This window comes from Hyperoodon ampullatus (genome assembly GCF_949752795.1).
Source record: "Hyperoodon ampullatus genome assembly, chromosome: 7".
In the NCBI taxonomy this organism is placed as follows: domain Eukaryota; kingdom Metazoa; phylum Chordata; class Mammalia; order Artiodactyla; family Ziphiidae; genus Hyperoodon; species Hyperoodon ampullatus.
Window position 1 is genome coordinate 15028608 of NC_136920.1, and position 24882 is coordinate 15053489.

A 24882-nucleotide genomic window follows, 5' to 3' on the forward strand; every position below is an offset into this window, starting at 1 on the left:
CTACCCACAGCATGTCCCTGGTACTAATGTTCAGGGACGAGGAAGCAGTCTTGTGTTTTTTTTAATTTTATTTTTTTCCTGTCATGGGCCCCTCCTCCATGCACACTTGGACCGGCTGTGCACAGTTACTCACCCACCCACCCACAGGGAGCATCCTGTGTGGTAGCGGGCTGACCAAGGGATTGACAATCATGGGTATCTCTCTACCTCCTTCATATCCCCTCCCATCTTTGAAACAAGCTGGGGCAGGGTAAAAGTGAGAGGTGGGTAGGTTTTGCAAAGGTTGGGCACCTGAGGTCCCTTCGGATTTGGTGCTGTCTTGCCAGACCAGCCGGAGTGGGTGACTTTGAGGAAGGCAGTGCCCCTTGCAGGTTGGAGAAGGTTGGGTCGTCCTCACTGACGGTGGGCACACCAGGTGATAGGAAATACCCTTCTTCCTTTGGAACAAGAGGGGCAGGGCTCTGTCAACCTGCGGGGGGGGGGGTCTTGAGGGTGGGATGGTGCTTCAGGAGCCAGGATGGGAACTGAGGAGGTGGTGAAGCGTCTGAAGAGCAGGTGACATGACTGGGGCCTGCAGGAGAGAAGGAATGGTCTGGAACAACGGAAGCCTGTGGTTTGGGGGAAGGAGGGAGGTGGTCACCAATGTGTTAGCTCGTCGGTGACACTAAATAGAATCATACTAGTAATGGCCAACATTTACTGGACGCTTATTAGGTGCTGGGCATTGTGCTCAGCAGTTGTGTGCATCCCTGACCAGGGATGGAACCTGTGCCCCCTGCAGTGTGCAGTGAAAGTGCGGAGTCTTAACCACTGGACTGCCAGTGAAGTCCCTCATGTAAGCCTCTTAACAGTCTCAGTGACTGTGTTTTTCACATAGGGCAACTGAGGCTTAGAGAAATCAGCAATGTGCCTAAGGTCACAGAGCTAGAAAGTGGTAGATCCACCCAGCATTTGAATCCTGGTGTAGCAGACCTGAAGCTTCGGTTACAAGCTTAGAGGAGGGGCACCCGTTTGGCTTCTACCATAGGGTTGTGTCATTAGGTTTAAAATTTCTACTTCAGCCCCCCTCAAAACCCCTCAGGTCAAGTCTAGGCTGCTGAGTGATGCCCACATACATTCCTAGGCTGTGGCTGTCCCACTGTGACTGTCCAAGAAAGGGAACCCTAGGGAGTTTTCCCCCAAGCCACCCCGCCCCCCGGGTGTTCTCAAGCCCTGTCCCATTCTCCCAGCCCAGGCCTGGGCCGGCGGCTCCTCCTTCCTCTTGGCGAGGCTCTGGAAATCCAGTGGGAGGCCATTGCTATGGCAACAGGACTAGGCCCTGACTTTACCTCATCAAATTCCAAGCTGAAGCCAAAGCGATTGAGAAATTAAAGAAAAAAATGTATTCCAGATGTTTACTTTTTATTCCTTATTTTTCCGTGTTTGGATGAGACAGCTCTGAAGGAGGCGGGAGTGGGGCAGGGATGTGGAAGGAGGAGGGGGGAAGTGGGGGGAGAGGGAACCACTCCCAGCTGCCGGAGGGAGGGAGAGAAGGAGGGTGAGCAGGAAGGGGGAGGCAGGCAGGCAGGCAGGCAGGCAGTGGGGCGGAGCCCCAGGTTGGGGAGGAGCGGGTTTTTCCCGTCTCCCATGAGGTGATTCACAGAGAGACTTCAGACTTTGTGGACCTCTTACTCTGCCCCTGAGTAGATACCTCAAGTGGGGCCACCGGACCCCGGGGGGTGCCTTGGGAGAGGTAAGTGGGGTGCCACGGAGAGCTGGCCGCAGGAGGCAGCAGTGCGCGGCTCCCTGAAGCTTCAGGACTTTAGGGTTAGGAGACAAGAGTTGGAGAGTGATCTGGGAAGTGTGGAGGGTGTGGCGGCTGGGGACCTCCCTTGACCTCCCCCAGCCCCCCTCCTGAAGTTCCCTCTTCCTGTCCCACACTCTGCCTCTGCCAGAAGTCGGAGAGACGTCCCTCGCCACCGAGCCTACTGCCAGCGCCCAACCCTTTTGCTTTCTCTCTTTTCCTGGGTCTTCAGCCACCCCAGCTCACACCCCTCTGCTTCCCACTTCTCACGCAGGTCCGCCGCATGTGATGGAAGTATCTGCTCTCAGGGAAGGCACAGCCATGGCTTCCCTACCGCCCCGGCAGCCAGAGGAGGAGCTGGTATCTGCTGGCTCTGAGCCAGGTACCTATGGGTGCAGCGTGGAGCAGCGGGGTGGCTGGGAGGAGGGTGGGAGGGTCGGAGGCTTGAACCCCCATTCTGTCTTGGAGCCGTTGGGCGAACGATGACTCTGTGCAGTGAGAGGGAGGGAGGGAGGAGCACTGAGGACGGGCAGGGTGAGTCTGAAAGGTTCTCAGCTCCCATCGAAACCCTTCAGAACTGTTTGAGATCAGACCTCTCCAGCAGAGGAGAGCAGACTAACCTTCGAGATGGTGTGGATCAAACACGTTTGACAGAGGAGGAAACTGAGGCCTAGGGGGGAAATGGCATGCACCTCTGGATTTGAACCCAGGCCTCCTGGCTCCCTGTCTAGACGCCTTTCTTGCCCTGAGCCAAATGAGTGGGCGATGAAGGATTCTATTAAAAGGGCCGTGGCCATGAGTAATTCAAGGTCTTTTTATTTGGTATTGAAATGCCTTATGTAGAAGGTAGGTTTCTGGTCTTTTTTTTTTTTTTTTTCTCCTGTACCAGGTTTACTTCTGTTTGGCTTAGGTCAATAGTAAGTTTGCATTCCTGATCACACACCGGATGACACTGGGGAGGTGGCCTGGGTGTGCGCTGGGGGAGGGGGCAGCAGGGTGGCAGAGTAGGGACGCTGAGCTGGGATAACAGGTTTACTGTGGATGATAGTATAGCAGACGTGTAAGAGGAAAGGACTACCTTGGGGAGATGGTGGGCTGACTACTTGATATGGGTAGGCAGGTACTCATTTATTAGCTCATTTGCTCATTCATTCGTTTGTTAAGAACGTGTACTAGGTGCAAAGTGGGTACAGGGAGAAATAGCTGCCAGCTGGACCCTTAAGTAGCTTTAGCTTATAAGGGGGATTGACTAGACATTTTGGGAATTTGGAGATGGGAGAATATGTTTCTGGCATGTGTATGGAAAATCAAGGAAGGCTTCGTGGAAGAGGTGACATTTGACTTGTACCTAGAAGGATGTGAACATTCTGAGTTTGTACGGTGGGAGATGAAGTTCTGCTTGCTGTTCTTCTGACATCCCCCCAACCAACCCTTTCCTTTTGGTAGGTGACGCTCGGGCCAAACCCCCTGTCAAGCCCAAACCCCGAGCCCTGCCCGCCAAGCCAGCCCTGCCTGCCAAGCCCAGCCTGCTGGTGCCTGTTGGACCTCGGCCTCCCCGGGGTCCTCTGGCCGAGCTGCCTTCTGCCCGGAAGATGAACATGCTGGCGGGACCCCAGCCCTATGGTGGCAGCAAGCGTCCCCTTCCGTTTGCACCAAGGCCTATGGCTGAGGCCCCTACTGGAGGAGAAGCCACCCGAGAGACTGTGAAAGAGGAGGCTGGGAAAGAAGAGGTAGCCCCCTTGACACCTCCAGCTCGATGTGCCGCCCCGATGGGTGTGCGGAAGGCGCCCGCCCCCTTCCGACCAACCTCGGAGCGCTTTGCAGCCACCACAGTGGAAGCGATCCTGGCCAAGATGGAACAGCCGAGGAAGGAGGTCCCGGCCAGCGCTGACCGCCTCTGGGGCTCCCGCCTCACCTTTAACCATGATGGCAGCTCAAGATATGGCCCCAGGACCTATGGTGTGGCCACAGGTCCCAGGGATGAGGATGGTGGGACCCTCTCCAGGGAATGGGCCCAGGAGGGGCCGGCAAAGTCTGCCACAGAGTGCCCTGAAGAGCCCAGCAAGACCCCCGAGGAGAGGTGAGGGGGTGGGAGGCTGTATGTTTGGTTGCAGCCTGGAGGACAAAGTGGGTAGTTGCATCTGGGATTGTGATCTTCGCTTTTAGGTTAGGTCTGAGTCACAAAACATTCGCCTAGCAGACAGTGCTACTATGTTGTTTTTACAACGATAGTTCTTTATACAGAGTTGATGTATGTTTATAGTAGAGTTCAAATGTACGGTATGGAAGTTTATTTTCAGGTTTTTTTTTATACCGAGAGCCAATCTGTGCCTCACTTAATCCACAGCCATGCTGTTTAGTGAAGGGAATATTAGACCCATTTTAGAGATGAGGAAACTGAGGCTCAAAAGTGACTTCCCCTGGTCCCTTAGCAAGTGAGAGAGACAGAGCTGGGGTTTGAATTCGGGTCTGTTTTCTTCCAGTGTGTGCTTTTAACTTTAACTGCTAGCTCGTGCTGTGGGTGCAGCCATGTGCCAGGTGCTTGTGTGTGTGTGTGTGTGTGTGTGTGTGTGAGTGTGAGTGAGTGTGTCAGTTTGAGGAGGAGTCTGATGGGAGAGGAAAGACATGAACACACCTTGATGCCAGGCCAGCTAGTGTCAACGCACAGGAAGTACAGCTAGGTTGGAGACTGTTGGGTATGGTATACTTGCCTAGAGTTGGTGCCAGTATATAAAAGAAGGCTGACCAGGAGGTGCCCCTGGGCACTGGAAGAGGCTGAGGGCTGTCAGCTGCATGGAGGCCATCCTCAGGGCAGGGAGAGCTGCTTGAGGCACTTGGCAGCTGGGCCCCTGGCAGCTCTGCTGGGCCCACAGGCCCCTTCCCACTCCTGCTGCTGTGGAGGGCAGGGCCGCTGTGGTCTGAGCTGAGTTGGAAGGTAAGACCCTTGCCCTACCCTGCACTGCCTTGCCCTCCAGCCTTTCCCCTCTCTCACCTTAAAGTGCCTGGAAGGCAGGGCCTCCTATCAACTCTTCTGTCCCAGGCCTGGGCTCCCAGGAGGTCACACCGTATCCTGGCTGGGTTCCGCCTGTCATCTTCCCCTCCTTTGCTCCAAGCCAGACTTAAAAATGAACAACTTCAACCTTGGAAAATCACTCTTCCCTCTTCCCCCTTTCCCTCCCCCTGCAATTCCTCAAGAAGTATTGGCAGGGCAGCAGGACCAGCTGCATTCTCCCTGGTGGCAGGAGAACATTAACCCCTTAAGGGAAGGAGGGCGGGTATCTTTTTGGGAGCCATGGAGGGGTCTGGGCAAGCTGCATTCTCTTCCCAAAGGAGTTGGGGGAACTTAACCCTTGGTGTGCAGGTGGGGAACAGGCACTGTCTCTCGGGCACTTTGTGGAAACTGCATAGCGTCTCTGCCCCCCAGTAGGAAATGCCTGTGGGAGGTGGGAGGCAGTTAACATTGGATGCTGTTGCAGTCACTTAGGCAGACCCGTGATCAGCTCTCCCTTATCTACCCTGTGACAGGCTTTTCCATTCTAGGCCTCCATTTCCCCTCTTTCTCCCTCACAGGAACCCCCTTTCGGACCTGGCCTTCAACGGGGACCTGGCTCAGCTGGCCAGCTCTGAGCCCCCTACCGACGTGAGTTACCCACCCTCCAGTTACAAATCAGAACCGTGGTATTTTAGAGCTGGAAGGGTCATCTGAGATCATCTCTTTCACCTCCTTGTAGTTTAGATGGGGAAGCGGAGGCCGTGGAGGAGGTGACTGGCCCAAGGGCTGGCCCTGGGACTCAGATTTCTCAACTTCCAGGCCACCCTGGCTAAGTGTGGCTCAGGCCCTGAGGCTCTTACAGTGTCCAGAACAACTGTCCTTGATTATCTACTGTGTGCTGGGCCCATCCCAGGAATGTTGACTAACTTAATCCGTGTGATAACTCTAGCTAGCAGGCCCCTTTGGTCCCATATGAGAGGTGAGGACACCTGGGCTTGAAAGGTTCAGTGACTTACCCAGGAGCTGAGGCAGGATCTGAAGGGCCTGAGTCCACGGCTCTCCCTGGCCGGATTGCCTTCTCAGGGCTCAGAAGAGAGGAAGAGTCCTTTCTTGGGGGGTTTCCTGTTACACCCTCCTCTCCCGACAGTGTGCTCAGAGGGCAGACGGCCTGAATTTCTGAGTACGTGATGCAAAGGGTGGTCCTTCTTACTCATAGAGCCCTTGCTAGCCGGAAGCTGTCCTATCTGCCCCATGAGGGAGACCTGACTCCATTCATTTGTCTGTCCAAAAGTATTTATTGAGCAACTACTGTGACCTGGGTACTGGGGAAACAGCAGAGAACAAAACAAAGACCGCCCCTGCTCTCAGGGAGCCCACCTTCCAATGCGGGAGGCAGATGCCAACACAGACATCCCTGGGAACCAGCAGATGTGTAGTGTGTCAGACAGGTGCTGGGGACACCTGGAAGGGTTCTGGGGTGAGGGTAACAGGGGAAGGCCTTGCTACGAAGAGGGGGAGGGAGTGAGCTGTGTGGATGTTGGGGAATAGCATTTTTGGCAGAGGGAACTGCAAGTATGAAGGACTTGGTACCTTCCTGGCCAGGAAGCCTGGATGTCTGGATCGCAGTGAGAGAGGAGGAGTTGGGCGATAGGGAGGACCCAGAGGTGATAGCCTTGCAGGCCCCTAGGGGGACCTTTGCTTGCGTGAGGGTATTATGCCATTGAGGGGCTGGAGGAGAGGAGTGACCTCTGCTGTTTTAGTTGTAAAGGGTCACCCTGCCCTCTTGGTTGCAGGGAGCCCAGGGCAGCAGCAGGGACTAGTTAGTGGGCTGTTGGGATAACCCAGGTGAGAAATGATGGTGTCATGGACTCTGGAGGTATAGCCCGTGGTGGAGATGGCGAGCAGTGGTGGCCTCTGTCTAGGATCTGAAGGTGGCGTGGACGGGATTTGCAGATAGATTGATGTGAGGAGAGAGCAGAATCAAGCATGACTCCAGGGCTTCTGATGTGAGCGATCAGAAGGTTACCCTTTACGGAAAAGGGGACTTCTTGGGGTGAAGCAGGATAGGGGGAGATCAGAGGAGCTGCTCCTGGATTTGTTGAGTGGGAGATGCCTTGTAGACATGCAGGGGGAAACATCGAGGGGGCAGTGGGATATTTGAGTCTGGAGCTGCAGGGCCTTGTCAGTGTAGAGATGGTGGTAAAGACAGCTGAGATCACCAGGGGAGTGGATGAGGCGTAGGAGGGAAGAGGACGAGGCCTAGCGGAGGAGCGTGGAAGAAGCGGGAAGGAGCAGCGGTGAGGTAGAAAATCCAGCCAGCGTGGAGTGCTCTGGAAGCCAAATGCAGCTAGTAGCTTGCAGGACTGGGGGGTGCGGGGGGACTGGAGGAGGGCGGATTCGTGGTCAGATGCTACCCACACGCGGCAAGGAAGATGAGCACTGAGAAATGGGAGTTAGCTGCAGGGCGTCATGGGTGACCTTGGCCAGAGCCGTGGGATGGCGGGTGAGGAGAGAAGCCCATTTGGAGGGGGTTCAGCAGAGGATGGGCGAGAGCAGCTGTGGGGATGGATACTGAATGGAGAGCCCTGTGTTTAAGGAAAAGGGGTGGTAGCCAGAGGGAGAGAAGGAGTCAACAGCACTGTGGTGTTGTTTTTTTTTTTTAAGCCAGAAGGAACGAGAGCAGTTTGTGTGCTGATGGAAATGATCCAGCAGAGTAGGAAAAATCAGTGGTGCAGGACAGAGAGAGGAGGAGTTGGCCTTAGCTCTGGGCAAGGACAGTTCGTGGCCACGGCAGGGAGCAGGGTGCTTGGGCTCCTGTGCAGGCGGCGGGGCTGTGGGTGCTGGTGTGGGTGTCCTCCGCCCACGGCCTCTTCGTTCTCAGGGAAGCGGGGCAAGGCCGTCAGCTGAGAGAGCCCGGGAGGAGCTGTGGACTTTTGAGGAGACCAGATGGGAAAGCGTTGCCTGGGGGGTGGGCGGGGTGTGTAGTGGGATTGCTGGGCCGCAGGGGGGGCCCTCTGAGGGCAGGGGGGTGAGCCGCAGGGGGCCCAGCCATCCTGGGTGCAGTGCTTTTCTCCAGCCACCTCCAGCATGGCTGCCCGGGTGCAGCCTTGAGGTGGGGAGAGCTGTGTATTTAAAACAGGTTAAGCAGTAGGGTGAGGGAGGGAGCTGTGTAAAGAAGTGACATCAGTGGCGATAAAGAGAGAAGGGAGGGAGTGGGACGGGCAGAAGGAGGGAGGGTTAGTGGCTGTGCTGCTCAGAGGGGCTGAGGGATGAAGCGGGGTGGGGGATGGAAAGAGGGAGGTGGACAGACGGGGGTGGGAATGGGTGAGCGGGACACCTGAAAACGAGGTGGTGGAGGAGCAGGCGTTACAGGTAAGGGCAAGGTCTAGGGTAGGATCCTGGGGACAGGTGGGTCACCTGTAAGTAATCGGGGAAGAGGCAGGCAAGGACCGGAGCCAGGATGCTGGATGGGTTGACGGTGTGACTGTTGGAATCACTATGCGTTATAACAGGGGTAGCGCTGGGGAGGGTGGCAGTGGTCCAGGAGCTCTGCTCTTGAGGGAAGGAGGGGTCTGTAAGGGGCTCTAACAGGAGGGGTTCGGGATGGTGTAGTTTAAGGGCATGAGCTTTAAATTAACCAGAGATTTGTAGAGGGGTCAGAGGGTAGAGGGAATGGAAGTTGGCCTTGAAAAGGAAGCAGGGTGCCTCCCCCTGCCCAGACACAGTAGGTGACGATGTGGCAGAAATAACCCCATTGGCGAGAGGGCGGCAGGGGAATCGTGATCTCTGGGGGTGGGCAGAGGTCAGGTAGAGCAAGACGCGCTCTGCCGTCTGGGGACAGGCTGAGTGGAGGGGTAAAGGAGTGCCAGGTGTTTGGTGGCCCCAGTGTCCCACAGCATCCATTCTCCCTCTGAGTCCTCTCCTGAAAGGCCATGTGCACAAATCTTACTTAATCCTCACCTAACTGTGAGACGGACATTGTTGCCACCAGCCCCAGGGTACAGAGGGGGAAGCTGAGGCTCAGAGTGACTTCTGTGCAGGAGGGCGTACAGCTTACAAGGGCCGGGGCAGGGGTAGCTCTGGGCCGGGTGCTTTCCCGACCCCTGGGCCTTTCACCTGAACGCTGAGGTCGGCCTGCCTGCCTCCTTGAGTCAGGACTGTGATGCACAGAGCAGGGTGGAGAGCTCCACGCCGCCCCTGGGAGGTAGGAGCTGCTCCTGGGAGCTGGTCTGGAGCTGCGTGGGGCCTGGAGTCCTGCTCTGAGGCCGAACCTCCCCCACACCCAGACAGCCAGAGTCCCAGTTTTCCTTTTCCCTTTGTAAAGCCAGGGTTCTTGACCCATGAACCCCGGACCCTTTAGAAGATCCTTAGGTGAGCTTTGGGGTGGGTGGGTGTAGGTGGGAGGGTTTGAACCACCTGAAGTGGTGTGAGTGATACTGTGTGAATAAGGCGACCTGCATTTTGTGGGGAGAGAGGACCAAAAGGAGGGGTGTGTGGACCCTGAGAAGTTTAAGACACTCGAAGTCATCTGGGAGCCTCTTGCGGCCATCCTGGGTGGCTGACCCTCTGCGCCCGGGTTTCCTCTGTGGAGTGTGAGAGTGTGAGGCAACCGCTGACCTGAGGTCTCTGTGGGGTTGGCAGGGGGCCCCCCACCCAGCTGAGTGGTGAGTGATGGCTCTTGACCTTTCTCTTGCAGGTTTCCAAGCCCCGGGTCCCCTCCAGTCCAGGCTCCACCTTGGAGAATGGAGGCTCCGCCAGCCCAGGCCTCCTTGCTGAAGCCTCGGGCTCAGCCCCCGAGTCTCCCCGTCTTTCCTCACCTGATGAGAGCTCTCCCCGCCACTCACAGCTTCCAGAAGCCCAGACCCCTGCAGCTTCCAGCGCTTCTCCCTGCCTCCCCAAGACTCGGGCATCCCCAGCTGCGGCCCCTCCTGATGAGGGCTCCTGCCACCCCCCTAGTCCGGGGCTTCCCTCTCTGGGAGCCCCGGAGGCCCCCAGACCCGGCAGCCCTCCCCTCCAGGAGCTGTTGGGGTGCCGCAGTCCGGAGCAGCCCCCAGCCGCCTTGCCCCAGCCCCTGACGGAGGGGGGTGAGTTGCTAGACCTCCCTTGGACGTTGCCACCTGGGGAGGTGGCGGCCACAGGGAGTGAGGACCTCCGTCCCGTCAGCCTGCCTCAGCGCCGATTTTCTGAAGGTGTGCTCCAGCCGCCCGGCGAAGACCAGGAGAAGCTGGGGGGCTCGCTGGCTGCCCTGCCCCAAACCCAGGGGAGCCAGTCGGCCCTGGATCATCCCTTTGGGAGTGGGACACAGTCCAGCTGGAGCTTGTCACAGTCCTTTGAATGGACCTTCCCCACGCGGCCTTCGGGTCTAGGGGTGTGGCGGCTGGACTCCCCGCCCCCCTCCCCCATCACTGAAGCCACTGAGGCCGCGGAGGCTGCAGAGGCTGGAGACTGGGCTGCATCCAGCAGGGAGGAAGGAGTGTCCCAGCAGGCACGAGGGGCCCCGCCAGCTCCAGAGGGCCCAGGAAGGCCTGGTTCCTGGGTGCAGGCGGATGATCCGGGCACCTCCCCAACCCAAAAGGGCGATGGGGAGAGCCATCCTCAGCCCCCAGCTGTCCCCCTCGAGCCCCTGCCAACAGCAGGGGACCCGCCTGGACCAGTCTTGCTGCAGGCAGAGGAGAGGTACAAGGAACGGGAGCCCCTGCCTGGACAGGGGTCCCTGCTCCCTCTTCCCACCAGGGAGGCCGCCCTGCCCATCCTGGAGCCGGCCCTGGGGCAGCAGCAGCCGGCACCCCGTGACCAGCCCTGTGTCCTGTTTGCTGCCATCCCCGACCCCGGGCAGGCACTGCCTGCCAAGGAGGAGGCCGTGACCCTGGCCCAGGCTGAGACCACCCAACCCAGGACAGAGGTTCAAGTCCCATGTAGGGCGTCCCCCGAGCCTGCAGGCCCTGAGAGCAGCTCCCACTGGCTGGATGACCTCCTGGCTTCACCACCACCCAGTGCTGGAGGTGCAAGGCAGGGAGCTGGATCTGAGCTGAAGGACACACAGACCCCAAGTGCCTGCTCTGAGGTGAGGACGGCACGGGGCGGGGCTTGGGATGGAAGCCAGGGCTTCGCAGGGCTTTGTTCTTTCAACATGGATTTTATGTGATCAGAGCTTGGGATCCAGCCATGATCAAGGGCACCTAGGACGTGCCCCTCAGAGCTGTACCGTCTGGCAGAGCTGGCAGAGCAGAGGGTATGGGACGGTGCTTCGGGTTTAGTGTGGGTTCTTATCTGACTCCAGCATCCACTGGCTGACTTGTCTTGGGAACATACCCTAACCTCTAAGCTTCAGAGTCCTTTCACAATGATAACGTTTGCCTCTTAGGCTTGTATTGTGGGTAAGATAGACGTGGAAAGCGCTGGGTGCAAAGCTTGGCAAACACTGAGTGTTCAGGACATTATTATGGGTGGCATTATGAAGGGCACCAGCATAGCCAGTTAGAGCTATGGGCTCTGGACCCAGACTGCCTGGGTTCGTGTCTTGGCCCTGCTCTTTGCCCACGTGTGACCTTGAGCAAGTGACTTTTCTGCCTGTGCCTTGGTTTCTGCATCTGTAAAATGGGGAGAACAGTGAGGAGCTCTACCTTGTCGTGTGACGGTTACAGTACCTGTAAAGTACTAAGAATAGTGCCTGGCTCATTGCGAGTGCTTGGTGAGTGTTGCCTTTTATGAAGTTACTATTAAGCTCAGACTTGTCTCTGTAGACAGGCAGCTGAGGCCCAGAGGAGGCAGAGCCTTGTGCACAGGTTACTCAGCAAGTTGGTGGCTGGGCCAGGGCCAGAGCGCCAGTTCCAGGGCCAGTGCCCTTTCTCCTACCAGGCTGCCCTGGAATCTCAGGGCTGGGGTCCAGGTGGCTTTTGAAATGTATTTTTCAAGCCCAGCCTGGGCTGGTAGGGGTGGGGCTGGAAGGAGGGAGGAGCCTGGGGGCCTCTGGGGGCAGAGGTGGGGGGAGGAGGACCAGCAGGAAGGAGTTAAGACCCGGGCTGGCTCCTGAAGTAGGTGTGTCTGTCCCAGGATGTGGGTGACTCAACTGGCTTCTGGGCGGGGCTGCCGGAGCTGCAGCTGCTCTGGAGGGAGCGGGGCCAGGGCCAGCCAGAGCCAGAGCCGGAGCCACCGGACAGGTCCGGGCGAGGGGAGCGGCCCAGCCCTGTCCTGGCACCCGCCGAGCCCAGCAGCCCGGGACGGGCAGGGGGCAGGAGGCAGGGGCCATGGCCCGACCTGGGGACGGGGAGTCCAGCCTGTCTGTCTTGGAGAGGCTGCTGGCCAATGCAGCGCTGCGGGATGAGGCTGGCTGGCTCCGCAGCCCTGAGCCCGGGGCTCCCCCACCCGCAGGAGTGAGTCAGGGAGTGTGGGGTGGGGTGGGGTGCCGGAGCCCCGGCTGGGTCTTTTCCCCTGTGCAGGAGGAGGCTGTCCCTTCTGCCTCCCAGGCGGGCAGGCGGGCAGGCGGGCAGGTGGGCAAGGACTGAGAGGTCTTCCCGGGGAGGCCTAGGCAGGAGGGTGCTTTCCTTAGGGAGGAAGGGGCTGGGAACTCCCGGGGGCTAGAAGGGTGTTGGGTGGCGTTGGGACTTTGTCTTGGAAAGGAGATCGTGGAGGGGCTTAGAGTTCTTGATCTCTCCTCGCTGAAAGGATAGCCCCATACCCATGTGAAGACCATTCTGCCAGGCAGCCTCTCTCCTGGCGGTTTGCCAAGTGTTGCCCAAGGGCTGTAAACACGACCATGGGATCATCGATTGAGTGTCCATGGGGCGCCAGGCACTATGCTGAGTACTTGGCTTAAATGATTTTGTTTAATCCTCTTGTACCACCCTACGCAGTAGGAATTACCCCATTTAGGGAGGAGGACCCTGAGGCCCAGAGTGGTTAAGTGATTTGTCCAAGGTCACGCAGCTGGGATCCAAACCCAGGCTTTCTATAGCCAAAGTGGGGCTCTTGGGCACTAGGCAGTGCTGACTCTCTCATTCTGGACTGATTCTTACCCTGATTGACTCTAAGCATAGTTTCTTTGTTTCTCTCTTTTTTCCTGATTCCCAGGGACTCCTTGGCTGGGCCCAGAAAGATCTGCAGAGTGAATTTGGGATTGTAGCAGACACACATCCCAGCAGTTTTAGTCCTTCCAGCTGGTCCCAAGACACTTCTCAGGACTATGGCCTTGGGAGTGCGAGCCCTAGAGGGGACCCAGGCCTTGGAGAGAGGGACTGGACCAACAAGTGCGGGCACGGAGCGGCGGAGGGGAGCTCCAGGGAGTGGGCCGGCAGGTGTGGCATCGGCCAGGAGGGGATGGAGGTCAGCAGCCAAGATGGGAGTGGAGTGTCGGCCCCGGGGGGGCTCGCGGCCCAGGAACGGGCGATTGGAAAGCCAGCCCAGCCTGGCACTCCGCAGGGCCAAGAGGTGGACGTTCATGGCTGGGAGTTCAGAGAGAGGGATTCCCAGGGCTCTTACCCGAGCCAGGGTGTCGAAATCCAGGGCCAGGAATTCGGGAAGAGAGATTCTCTGGGTACTTACAGCAGTCAGGATGCAAGCCTTCAGGACTGGGAATTCGGGAAGAGGGATTCTCTGGGTGCTTATGCCAGCCGGCGTGGAGATGAGCAGAGCCAGGAATTGGGGAAGAAGGACCAGCTCGGCAGGTACAGCAGCCAGGACGCAGATGAGCAGGACCAGGAGTTCGGGAAGAGCGATTCTTCACGGAGCACCTACAGCAGCCGGGGCGCAGAGCAGCCGGACCAGGATTTTGGGAAGAGCGCCTGGATGAGAGACTACAGCCGCGGTGGCAGCTCCACGGCCCTCGGCTCCCAGGACAGAGGCTTCGGATTGAGAGCCCTGAGTGCCGGGTTCAGCCCCGAGGAAGCCCAACAACAGGACGAGGAGTTTGAGAAGAAGATTCTGAGTGGCAGAGAGAGCCTGGGCGAGGCCAGCAGGGATGTAAGCTGGCCTGAAGAGACTGAGTCTGGGGGCTTGTTCAGCCCCAGCAGCCCCCAGTCACAGGATGGGGTACTGGGACAGAGAGACCAGAGCAGCTGGCAAGGCGGTGGTGCCAGCCAGGAGGTTGGAGGGCTGCAGGGAAGACAGCAGGCAGGGGGCCAGAGCCCCAGTGATGCCGACCAGGAAGACAGGGAGGTGGGGCAGCGAGGCTGGGCCGCTGACTTCAGCCTTGGCGTTGTCCCCCGGCCAGAGGCGGCCTTCAGCCCAGGGCAGCGGGACTGGAGCGGCGACTTCTGCCTGGAGGCTGCCGAGAGGAGCCATCAGTTTGGCATCATTGGTAACGACAGAGCGAGCGGCGCTGGCCTGAGCCCTTCTGGCAAGATAGGAGGCGGCCACTTTGTGCCTCCCGGGGAGCCCTTGGCCGGGACCATGGACTGGAGGGACCAGCTGGGCCTCAGGAACTTGGAAGTGTCCAGCTGTGTGCGTTCTGGGGGCTTGAGTGAAGCCAGGGAGGGTGCCATGGGACAGGTGGGCTGGGCAGACAACCTGGGCTTGAGAGACGTGGAGCTGGCCGGCCGTCTGGAGACTGGAGGGTCTGTGGAGCCCAGGGGGATCGTAGTCGGGGAGAAGGACTGGACTTCTGAGGTCGGGTTGAGGGGCAGAGATTTGGTGGCAGTGGGGGAGGTAGGAGACCACAGCCAGGCCAGAGAGAGTGGCGTGGGGCAGACCGACTGGTCAGGTGTGGAGGCAGGAGAGTTCCTTAAATCAAGGGAGCACGGAGTGGGTCAGGCAGACTGGACACCTGACCCAGGGCTGAGAAACAGGGAGCTCGGGGCAGGCCAAGTGGACTGGGGCGACAATCTGGGCCTGAGGAATTTGGAGATGCCCTGCGACCAGGAGTCTGAGAGTTCCCGGGGGCCACGGGGATGTGGAGTGGGGCAGATGGACTGGACCCAGGACTCGGGGCTCCGGAACGTGGAGCTCTTGGGGGCCCTGAGTGAAGCCAGGGAGCATGGGGTAGGGGAGGTCAGCCAGTCCCCTGAACCAGGCCTGAGGAATGACGGCGTCTTGTCCCCTGGCCTGGAGGCCAGAGACCCCTCGGAGGCCAGGGAGCTGGGAGTTGGCAAGACAAGTGGGCCAGAGACCCAGGGCGGAGACGATCCCCTGCCTTCCGTGGCCATCTGCCCCGAGGAACCTGGATCAGAGGCAGGGGGATCCCCCGGCTTTGGAGCCAGGTAAGGGAGCGCCATCCCAGGGTGGGGAGGGAAGGTGTGATGGCTGTCCGAAAAGTGCACCCTTTCTAAGGGGGATAGAAATTGCCTTTCCCCAAGAACTTCTAGTGTTTGGAAAATTGAGATGGTTTGGACTGTGAATTTTTACTTTATTTTTTAAACTGAACTCTGACACACATACAGGTGAGTTCCTTTTTTGAACGATGAATGTGATGGTTGAGATGTGACTTTTGCAACTCGTACTTTAGGCTTCCTTGGTGATTGTGAGTATGCTGGAAGATATGTCCTGTCTTTGGTTGGTTTCTGGTGGCTGTTCCCCAGGTCTCTCGGTCCTGAAGCCCTAGGTGCTCCAGGACCAGGGAACACGGATGCTTTCATAGGCTTGGGGAGGAGGACTCCGCATCGTCTTGGCCTGAGCACTCCAGGTCATGGTGGAGCGGGCAGTGGCACTCGTTGCTTCTTGCAGCGGGTAGGATCCCTGTGCTTCTTGCCTGCCTTGTCTTAAGGCCCAGAAGAGCATCAGTTTAAGAACCTGAAACAGGAATTCCTTGGCGGTCCAGTGGTTAGGACTCTACACTTTCACTGCTGCGGGTCCGGGTTCAATCCCTGGTCAGGGAACTAAGATCCTACAAGCCTTGTGGCACGGCCAATAAATAAATAAATAAATAACATAACATAACATAACATAACAACAACAGAGAATAAACCCTGGTTTAAAAAAAAAAAAAAAACCTGAAGGGCATTGGGACCTGGCTCCTGGCCCCATGACCTTGGCCTCCATGCACAGAGTTTCTGAAAAAGAACTTTCCGAAAAAAACCAAACCGATAGTTTTCCGAGCCAACCACAGTCTGTCCCTGAGATTTTTCTGTTCTAAAACCAACTGAGGTGATGTTGCACCTGGTAAGGGTGCTAAAAAGGCATTGTTGCTATTTCCCTCACATTTCCATCCACTGAGGTTGGGTTTAATTCTCTTGACTGAGTAGCAGGTTTGACCTTTTCCAACCCTGGAGCTTCTCACCTGGTGTGAAGAAGGGAGGGGGTGTTGGATGGGATCTGTGTTAGAAGTGGAAGGGGCTGATAGCAGTGGGAGGGGGGCAGGAGGGACCAGGAAGTGTCTAGAGGGAATCGGTGGGGTGTTGGAGGGGTCAGGAGAGGCATTTGGGGTTGAGGAGGAGGGAGAGGGGAAGGTGGACAGAGCCTGGGGCCAGGACGATGCCCCGGGGAGTATTCTGGGGGCTCAGGCTGCTGAGGGGGAGATGGGAGGAGTGTGGGCAGAGGTGAGGCCTGCAGGAAGGGCTTGAGTGCCCGGGACTAGGAGTCCACAGGCTCCTGGGACAAGTTTCTGGACCTCTCTGAGCTGTAACATTCCTGGGGGGAGGAGAGTGCAGGCTCCCCGCGGTTGCCCCGGATTCCTCTTCCCTCTTCCTGGGACTCTCAGAACTTCTCAGAACTCCGCAGTGCCCCGTGCTCAGCTGCACACTGCATCTCACTGATCTTCACACCTACCCTGTGAAGCGGGAAAGGGATTTTATCATCTCCGGTTAGCAGGTCGGAGAGCGGTGTGACCCACTTAAGGTCACCGGGTCAGCAATGTCTCTTTCTGACTTCTGCGTCTTTACTGCGTTCAAGGCTCTTAGACTACCACGCAGTGGGACCCACAGCCCTCCACCTTTCCCCAAAGATTGAGGTGGGCCTTGAGAGGGGGAAAGCCAGAATATCTCCCCTTGTTTAGGATGGAGGGAGAGGCTGGCTGGGGGACTGGATTGGGGAAGGCGAAGGGTATCGGCAGAGAAACTGGGAGTCCTCAGTGCTCAGCTCTCTGAGCTCCGGTCTCCATCACACCTTGAAAACACTTGGGTTTTTCCGGCCATGTTGTGTGTTTGGAAAACGCCACTGTGTACTCAGTGGGCGTACAGGAGACTTAGGGAGTATGGATACTAGTACTGAAAGCACAGGAGTAAGGAAACCTGTATACCTTTCTCTAATGTGATGTTTCTCAAGCTTATTTGACTAATATCCAAGGGGCTGGTGTGCTGAGTATCTGACTTAGGGAAATTCTACCCTCTGGAAAGTTGCTCTTTAGAGGAAATTGTGGAGATTCTCCTGCTAACGAGAAGTCCTTGAGGACAGCTCAGAGCCGGCTGGCTTTGGGCCTGTGTGCCAGGTTTGGGTCCTGATTCTGCCACCACCCCTGTGACCTTGGGCAAGTCCCGTCTCTGCTCAGGCCTCCTGTGTCTCGTCTGTAATTGGGAGTAATCGACCCCCGACACCCACAGCACTGATCTTCACACCTACCCTGTGAAGCGGGAAAGGGATTTTTTTTTTTTTTTTTTTTGCGGTATGCAGGCCTCTCACTGCTGTGGCCTCTCCCGCTGCAGAGCACAGGCTCCGGACGCGCAGGCTCAGCGGCCATGGCTCACGGGCTTAGTTGCTCTGCGGCATGTGGGATCTTCCCGGACTGGGGCACGAACCCGTGTCCCCTGCATCGGCAGGCAGACTCTCAACCACTGCGCCACCAGGGAAGCCTGGGAAAGGGATTGTATCATCTCCAGTTAGCAGGTCGGGGAGTGGTGTGACCCGCTTAAGGTCACTGAGTCAGCAATGTCTCTTTCTGGAGTTGGGCTAGGAGTTCATACACAGGAAGTGATAGAAACCTGCCTGGCACGTGGTTGTCACTGACCAAATGCTCACCACCAGTATTTGTATCTGTTTTGCAAGTGTGGATGGACGTGAGGAACTGTCCCGAAAGTAAGGCATTTGGAAGACATTTTGGTCATCATCCTGTGTGGGACAAAGTTTCCCCTGCTGGTGGTCATTGGCTGTAGCACTGTCCATATAACTGGGACAAGAGCGGCATTGGGGAGAGCTCAGGCCCCTCCCCTCTGTGTCTAGGTCACCTTGTCCTGGTGGGAGTGGTGCTCCTGGGTCTCTTGAGAGCTGTTGCACTGCCCTCTCCTCTCTCTGGCCTCCTGGTCATCTCCTGCCCCTGCCCCCAGGCCGCAGCGAGGCAGAAGCCTCCCAGCCATTGGCGGGAGGGGGTTTCTTCACAGAATGTGAGAGGACCCTCAGAGATACTGAGGCCAGCTCCTTCATTCCGTGGGTGGGGAAGCAGGCCCAGAGAGGCAGTGTGACTTTCTCAAGGCCCCACAGCTTGTGAATGTGGGGTCCTTCACCTTCCCTTGGGCCCCAGCCCTGTAACCATCTCTCTGGGTGCTCTTCCTGTCTCCCTGGGGTCAAGGTCAACTGCTGCCCCTTTAGACACATCATTCCAACTTCAGTCCTCACCTCTCTCATTTTTGGTCTTGGAGTCTTGAACACAAGGAAACTGAGTTTTTGTGCATCTCCTACATGCCAATCCCCGTGTTTACACCTGGAGTGGCTGTGGGGTGGGCTTGGATAGAGTCCCGGCCCTCAGGAGCCTCTAAGTCCAGGTGGGCGAGGGGTAGAGATGGTGTGAGACAAGTCCTCAGGCCGGGAACCTGTGTTGAGCACGAGGATGATTATCCTAAAAATTCATCAAGGGCTAACTATGTGCTTGGTGTATATTTCTGCCAACAGACCCGGCAAAGTATAGGTACTTATATTATCCCCATTTTACAGATGAAGAAACTGAGGCTCAGTGTGGATAAGTAACTTTGCCAAGGCCACAGGCAAGGGGTGCAGTCCATATGTGTGCTGGAGTGGGCAGTGCTCAGGACGCGTTCCTGACCTGCTTCCCTGCCAGGGAGCGGCTCAGGTTATAGGTGTTCTGGGTGCTCCCAGAACAAGGAGAAGGAAAGCTTCTCCCGGGATGGGGAGGAGGGTGAGTGGGGTTTAGACAAGTCAGCAGGGATGAATGCTTCCCTCCCCCACCCCATGGTCACCCCCAGAGCCCACCGAGCTCCTCCACTGCCCTCTGCCCACGTGGCTCTGGGCCAGGGCTCGCTCTGGAGGTGGATCTTTCCACCCACGCATCTGCTGTTTCACATCCCCTTAGGTCTCGGGGCCTGCCCTCAGCCTCCTCCCTGCCTCACCCCGGGAGAGGCTTTGGGCAGGGCCTCCTCAGGCTGGGTGGGGTGCTGCGGCCGCCCCCTCCCTCCCTGGCCTCCCTGATTTTAAGCAGTGGGGTAAGCTGCCTTTGGCCCCCCTCCAGGGCTGCTCCTGATTCCGCTGCCTTGCTGCACTTCTGCTGCTACCTCCGCCTCCTCCCTCCCTCCCTCCCTCCCGAGACTGCTTTAATTTCCATCCGTCAGCAGCTTGTGGAAGGACAGACTGACACACGCTCTCTCCTGCCCTATCCCCTTCGAGCCTGGTACTGACTCACCTGCCTCACGCTCTTCCCATCCAATCTGGGACTCATGGCCTGGCTTCGGGGTACTGTCCTGCCCGCCTTTCCCATGGCTGTGTGCACGGTGTGTGTGTGTGTGTGTGTGTCGGGTGTGGCTCTGCTGTGCTTGTGGTGTGGTGGGTACGAGGTGTGTGTGGTAGGAGTGACCGATGAACAGTGCACACTTCCCTGCAGGAGATGTACCGTGAGAGTGTGCAGGTGTATCTGTGTGTCTCAGGGGGGCAGTGGGCAGCACAGGCTCCTCGTGTGAGGAACGTGAGCTAGTGAGAGTGTGGTGTGCTGTGCCTGGTGTGTCCTTGTCATGCTTAGGGGGAGCGGCGGGCAGAAGACGCAGATGCTGTGTCGAGGTGCAAGGTGACCCAGCCTCTCATTCCCTCGGCAAATATTTGCTCAGTCCCGCTCCTGGCCAGGACCTGGGCCAAGGGCTGGGAGCGCAAAGGTGACAGGGGCCCCGTCTTTGCCCTTGAGTTGCTCACAGATGGGCAGTGGGGACAAAGAACCACGGACTCTGAGGCCGGGGCTGGGGCAGGTAGAACCCAGGGCTTGCAGGGCTGGGGAGAGCGCTGGCTGGGGGAGGGGAGCCGGCCGGCTTCAGAAGAGGACTTGAACTGCAGGGAGAGCAAGCAGAGAGGCAGTGGGGGAGCCTTCCAGGCGGGAACAGCTTGTCCAGATACACAGTCGGATACATAGCCATCTGTGAGGGCCGGGTGTTCAGTGAGACTGGGGCGCGGGGAGGGATGACCTGGAGGTTGGGGGCCGAAGAGGCAGGATGGGCAGATGGACCGGTGCCTGGGTTATCCCAAGAAGAGTGACCACCCAAGCTGGAGCCCTTGGGAGGGACACACTGACAGCATCAACAACAGCGACGGTCGTGGTAATAGTAACTTATTTATAGGGCACATACCGCGTGCTCTGCACTGTGCTGGGGGCTTTAGAGTCTCGCTGCGGTCCCCCAGTGATTCTGTAGTCAGGAGACCCTGAGGCTTTTATAGGTGAAGGCACTCATCCAAAGTCTCAGTAAGTGGTAGACCTGGAATTTGAACCCGCCAGGCTGGCCCAGGTCCTGCCCTCTGTGCTGTGTTGTATGAGGCCCCTGTCGGGAGAAGCATGGACAAGAGGGAGAGCGAGAGGTTGGGGAAAGCGCCCTTCGGGGAGGGAGGTGTGGTCCCACGTGACCTTGGCCTCTGGTCCTTTGCAGCCCTGGCGGATGCCTGGCCCGCTCCCCGCCCTCCGGCTCCCAGGGCCCGCTGGAGGAGATGCTGGCTGCCAGCTGCTCCAAGGCAGCGGCCCGGAGGGAGTCGGCAGCCTCGGGCCTCAGGGAGCTGTCAGAGGAGGAAGGGGCCACAGCAGGCGCTGACCAAGGGGAGCCCCTGGAGCCTGGCCGGGACCGTCTGCCCTCCTGGAGACCCCAGCCTGATGGTGAAGCCAGCCAGACAGAAGAAGTGGACGGTAGCTGGGGCCCTGCAGGGACCGGGCAGAGAGAGCAGGACCGGACGCCGACCCCCCAGTGGTCCCCCCAGGGCCCTCCCGCCAGCTCTACCAGTCAGGATTTCTCCTTCATCGAGGTCAGTGGAGGGGAGCCCAGGGCAGTGGGTGGGATGTTGTCGGGGGTATGGGGGCGGTGCTCGTCCCTTGGGCCTCCCTCATCTGTGTGAGCCCTGAGCAGTCTCAGTCCGGGAGGCAGAAAGCAGGAAGCTCCGGCCCGAGGCTGTTAGGGGCTCCCCTGGGATGGGGCAGGACCACGAAGACGATGGCAGTGGTGTTGCCCTTGTCCCGAGCAGGACACCGAGATCCTTGACAGTGCCATGTATCGGAGCCGTGCCAACCTGGGGCGCAAGCGTGGGCACCGGGCCCCGGCCATCCGGCCTGGGGGGACGCTGGGCCTGTCGAAGGTGGCAGAATCGGACGCAAGGCTGTTCCAGGACTCTACAGGTGGGGCCGGGGTGTTGTGTGATGACATCCGTGGCCATGTCTGAGGGTGGTGCAGGGGCGGGGAGGCCTGGGGTTGCCGCCTGTGCTGAGCCCTCCTCTGGGCCCTTGCAGAGCCGCGGGCTTTGCGGGTACCATCTTCAGACGAGGAGGTGGTGGAGGAGCCTCAGAACCGCCGGACACGGGTGACCAAGGGGCTGAAAGTCAACCTCTTTCCTGGCCTGAGCCCATCAGCCCTGAAGGTACCATCTGAAAACGGGGCCATCTGACCACCTTGCATCCAGCCTGCCTTCTCTCCATCCGTCTACTCATTCCCTATCCCCTTCCTCCCGTTCTTCCTCTCCCTCTGCTCTCCCTGCGCTGGGCGCCAAGTGGGATGGAAGGAAGAACAAGGCGTGTTTGTGTCCCACAACTTCCCAGGGTGGTGGGGGACATGAGCCATGCCATCGTTAGCCCTGGTGAAGGGAGAAGTTTAGGGGTCACTGGGGGGTAGAGGTAAGAGGCGGGCCTGCTCAGAGAGAGGGAGAGACAGTGGGTGCAGGATGGGAGGGTCGATTGGGGAAGGCCTCATGCGATGACTGTAGCTTCGAGGCGCACAGAGGAGGTGGCTGTGCAGGGTGTGAGGCGGGGAGACATTGGAGACGGAGGGAACGGAAGATGCAAGGCACAGGGGCGGGAAGTCACTGCTGGCTTTGTCCAGCCCAGTTAGTCTGGATTCATTTCAGCAGTGTCTCTTTGAGGGCCTGCTGTGTGCCAGGCAGGCATGGCTCAGCTCTCGGGGGAAGCTCATCTCTAAGCGACTTCACATCCACTGGGGTGAAAGGTAAAGGGGGTCTGAGCCTGACTCTGGGGACGGCACGCTCTGGGGAGAAGGCCTAGCCTCCTGTGGACGCTCTTCCCTGCGCCTCTGACATCCGCCTGTGCCTGGCTTGTCTCTCAGGCCAAGCTGCGCTCCCGGAACCGCTCGGCTGATGAGGGGGAACCGACAGAGAGCAAGTTGAGTCAGAAGGAGCCCGTGATCCATCGCTCCAAGTCCTGCAAAGTCCCGGGGCTGGGGAAGCCCCTCACGTTACCTCCCAAGCCAGAGAAGTCCTCAGGGTAGGTGACCTAAGCGCCGGGCATTCACTGGCCTCACTACGTTGGCCTTCCCAGGAAGACCCTGCTTTACAAGAGAGGAGAACTGAGGCCCTGACATGGTTGGCGTGAGCCCAGTCTGCTCTGTTCAGTCGGTGCCCGAGTGCTGGTCTCTAACCAAGCCCGAGGTCACCTCTCCCGGTGGGCGCTGCCTTTCTGTCCCTACCACTCCCTTCTGACCTTCGCCCTCTGCCTTCAAGGTCAGAAGGATCATCGCCCAACTGGCTGCAAGCCCTGAAGTTGAAGAAGAAGAAGGTCTGAGAAGTCACTGAGGTGAGGGCAGGAGCTGGGCTTGGGCCTGTCTGGGGTTGGGAGTGAGTTCAGGGCTGAGGAGGGCCTGCCCTGGAGGACTCAGGAGGCCCCAGATCCTCTTCTAGACCTGAGCTCTCCATCCCTCTTTCTCTGCGAGACTGGAAGCAGGCAGCTGAGGCCAAGTTCCAGAGACCTGGTGGGTCCCTTGGCTTGGGGACATCCATCCCCACCTTCCTTCTTGGGCTCAAGGAGGGTCCCCCGTGCCCTGTAGGTGGCCTGAGGGTGTTCCGCCCACCCTTCCAATCTGGGACCCTGGGGTCCATTCACTAGGCTCCAGGTGCCCAGCAGGGTCTCCATCATGCCGGGCTCCTCTGGGGGAGCCAGGCTGCGGTGTGGCGAGGCGGGTGCACGGTGGAGGTGGTGGGGGGGCGGGTAGAGACGTCGAAGCGCCTCCTCTGCTCCCGCGTCTCTGCCTGACCTCTTTCCTCCTGTTGCAGGTCCTTCCCATCTGGCAGTCTCAGGCAGTGCCCGTCCCTGTGGGGTCCCCGGCAAGGAGACTGCTGAGCCCCCCACACCCCAGGCTGCAGCCTCTGCCCCCTCCACCTCCGGGGGCCGTCTGGGGAGGCACAGTTATGCACTTTGTATCACCATCCCAGCTCCCCTCACACCTCCTTCCCAACCAGTTGTTAGCTGTCGAAGGTTTAGGTCCCTCCCTCCTTCGCTGTCTTCCCGCCTCCCTCTCTGCTTCCTCCTCCAGCCTCCCTTGGGTTTTCTTTTGATACCAGTTTATAGCATTTTTTATAAAAAGCCTTTGATTTTTGTAATGGGCGGAGCCCAGCCCCACCCCCGGTCTCCCTCCGCTCTGCCAGGTGCCCCACAGAAACTGATACCATTTTGCCACTTGAAACAATAAAGTTTTTTGGGAATTGTTGCTGCCCAGGTTGTGGTGTGTGGTCATGGCACCGCATCCCCTGTCCGAGGCTGTACCTGGGGAAATGCTGGTTCTAGCCCTGGCCGACCAGGAACTTGCTCTGACCTTGAACCCGTCACTTCCCTGGCACTCGCTGGGCACCCACTGAGGAGGGTGTATTGGTTACAGTAGGCTGATTGCCGATTCACACAACCCCCAAATCTCCGTAGCTTAACACACAAAGGTTTATTTTCCATTCATGGCCCCGTCTGGGGTGGATTAGTGGTAGGGACACTCTGCACCTCACAGTCATTCAGAACCCAGGCTCCTTCCCTGTTGTGGCTCAGCCATCTGCAGGGGCCCTGGAGTCTCTGCGGCATCCAATGGAGAGAGGGCAGGATCCTATGGGAGACCTGTAGTCCACTGGTCGAAATTCAATTAATGCCCCCTGCTAACTGCAAGGGAAACTGAGAAATGTAGTTTAGATATGTGGCCAGAGAGAGAGAGAGAGAGGACCAGATATTGGTAAAAATTCACACTTCTTAGAGCGGGGGTGGGGGAGCATTGTGTTGGTTTCTGTGATCCCTAAGGGTCCTTTGAACCCATGCGGTCTAGAATGTCCCCCGAGCTCTGGCCTTTCTCACCTAAACCCCTGACCATTGGCATCCTCCTGTCCCTCAGCCTAGTCCTCTGTCATCCTGGGTTCCCCAGACTGGCCAGCCTCTTTCAGAGCTGGCATCATCTTTCCCTGAGGTTTGGGAAAAGGAGAGTCTCCTGTGGACTCACCTTAATGGGGGCCAAACAGAGTCACTTAAATTGTAGCTATAGCTGAATTTAGAAATCATCCCATTCACCAGAGCTTCTTAGCCTTTTGGGTTTTTTTTTTTTTTTTTTTTTTTTAGGGAGTATGGGGGATATTGACCTAATTTGAAAATTTGACCAAAGCTGTGGACTCTTTAGAAAAATGCGCAGATGAGGCTGGAATTCCCATCATTGACTAGAGCAGCGGTTGTTAGCCTTCACCCTGCATCACGATCTCCTGGGGGTGCTTACTAAAAATGCACATTCCTGGGCCCATCCCCGGATTCCAATCTAGACGGTGTGCCTAGGAACCTGCATTTTGGGAGGCCCCCTGAAGTGGAGGGGAAAGACAGGGGCCCTCAAGTAGGTGCCTGGCTGTGCCGCTGGGTGGGTCTGTGCCACACAGCCCCTGCGCCGGCCCTCCTGGGAGCCAGCGGAGCCGAGCTGGCATAAGCTTCTTCCGGTTCCTTCTCTCCTACCGCACCGCCCTCCTACCCATAGGGGTAGGACTGGCAGGAGGCCAAGCCAAACACTTAAGACTCATTAGTGGGGAAAGTGGAGCC

The 24882-nt window shown here is 58.2% G+C and overlaps 1 protein-coding gene across 1 annotated transcript; it reads left to right on the forward strand.

Moving 5' to 3' along the window:
* The first annotated feature begins 2056 nt into the window (after positions 1-2056).
* TNKS1BP1 (tankyrase 1 binding protein 1) lies at positions 2057-23543 on the forward strand. Its single transcript, XM_079709250.1, has 11 exons — positions 2057-2165; positions 3230-3863; positions 5354-5423; positions 9472-10839; positions 12846-14968; positions 20492-20858; positions 21075-21225; positions 21337-21464; positions 22163-22320; positions 22557-22629; positions 23106-23543. Exons 1-10 carry the CDS (start codon positions 2072-2074, stop codon positions 22615-22617), a joined length of 5154 nt encoding a protein of 1717 aa, XP_079565376.1. The 5' UTR covers positions 2057-2071; the 3' UTR covers positions 22618-22629; positions 23106-23543.
* The last annotated feature ends 1339 nt before the right edge of the window (positions 23544-24882 follow it).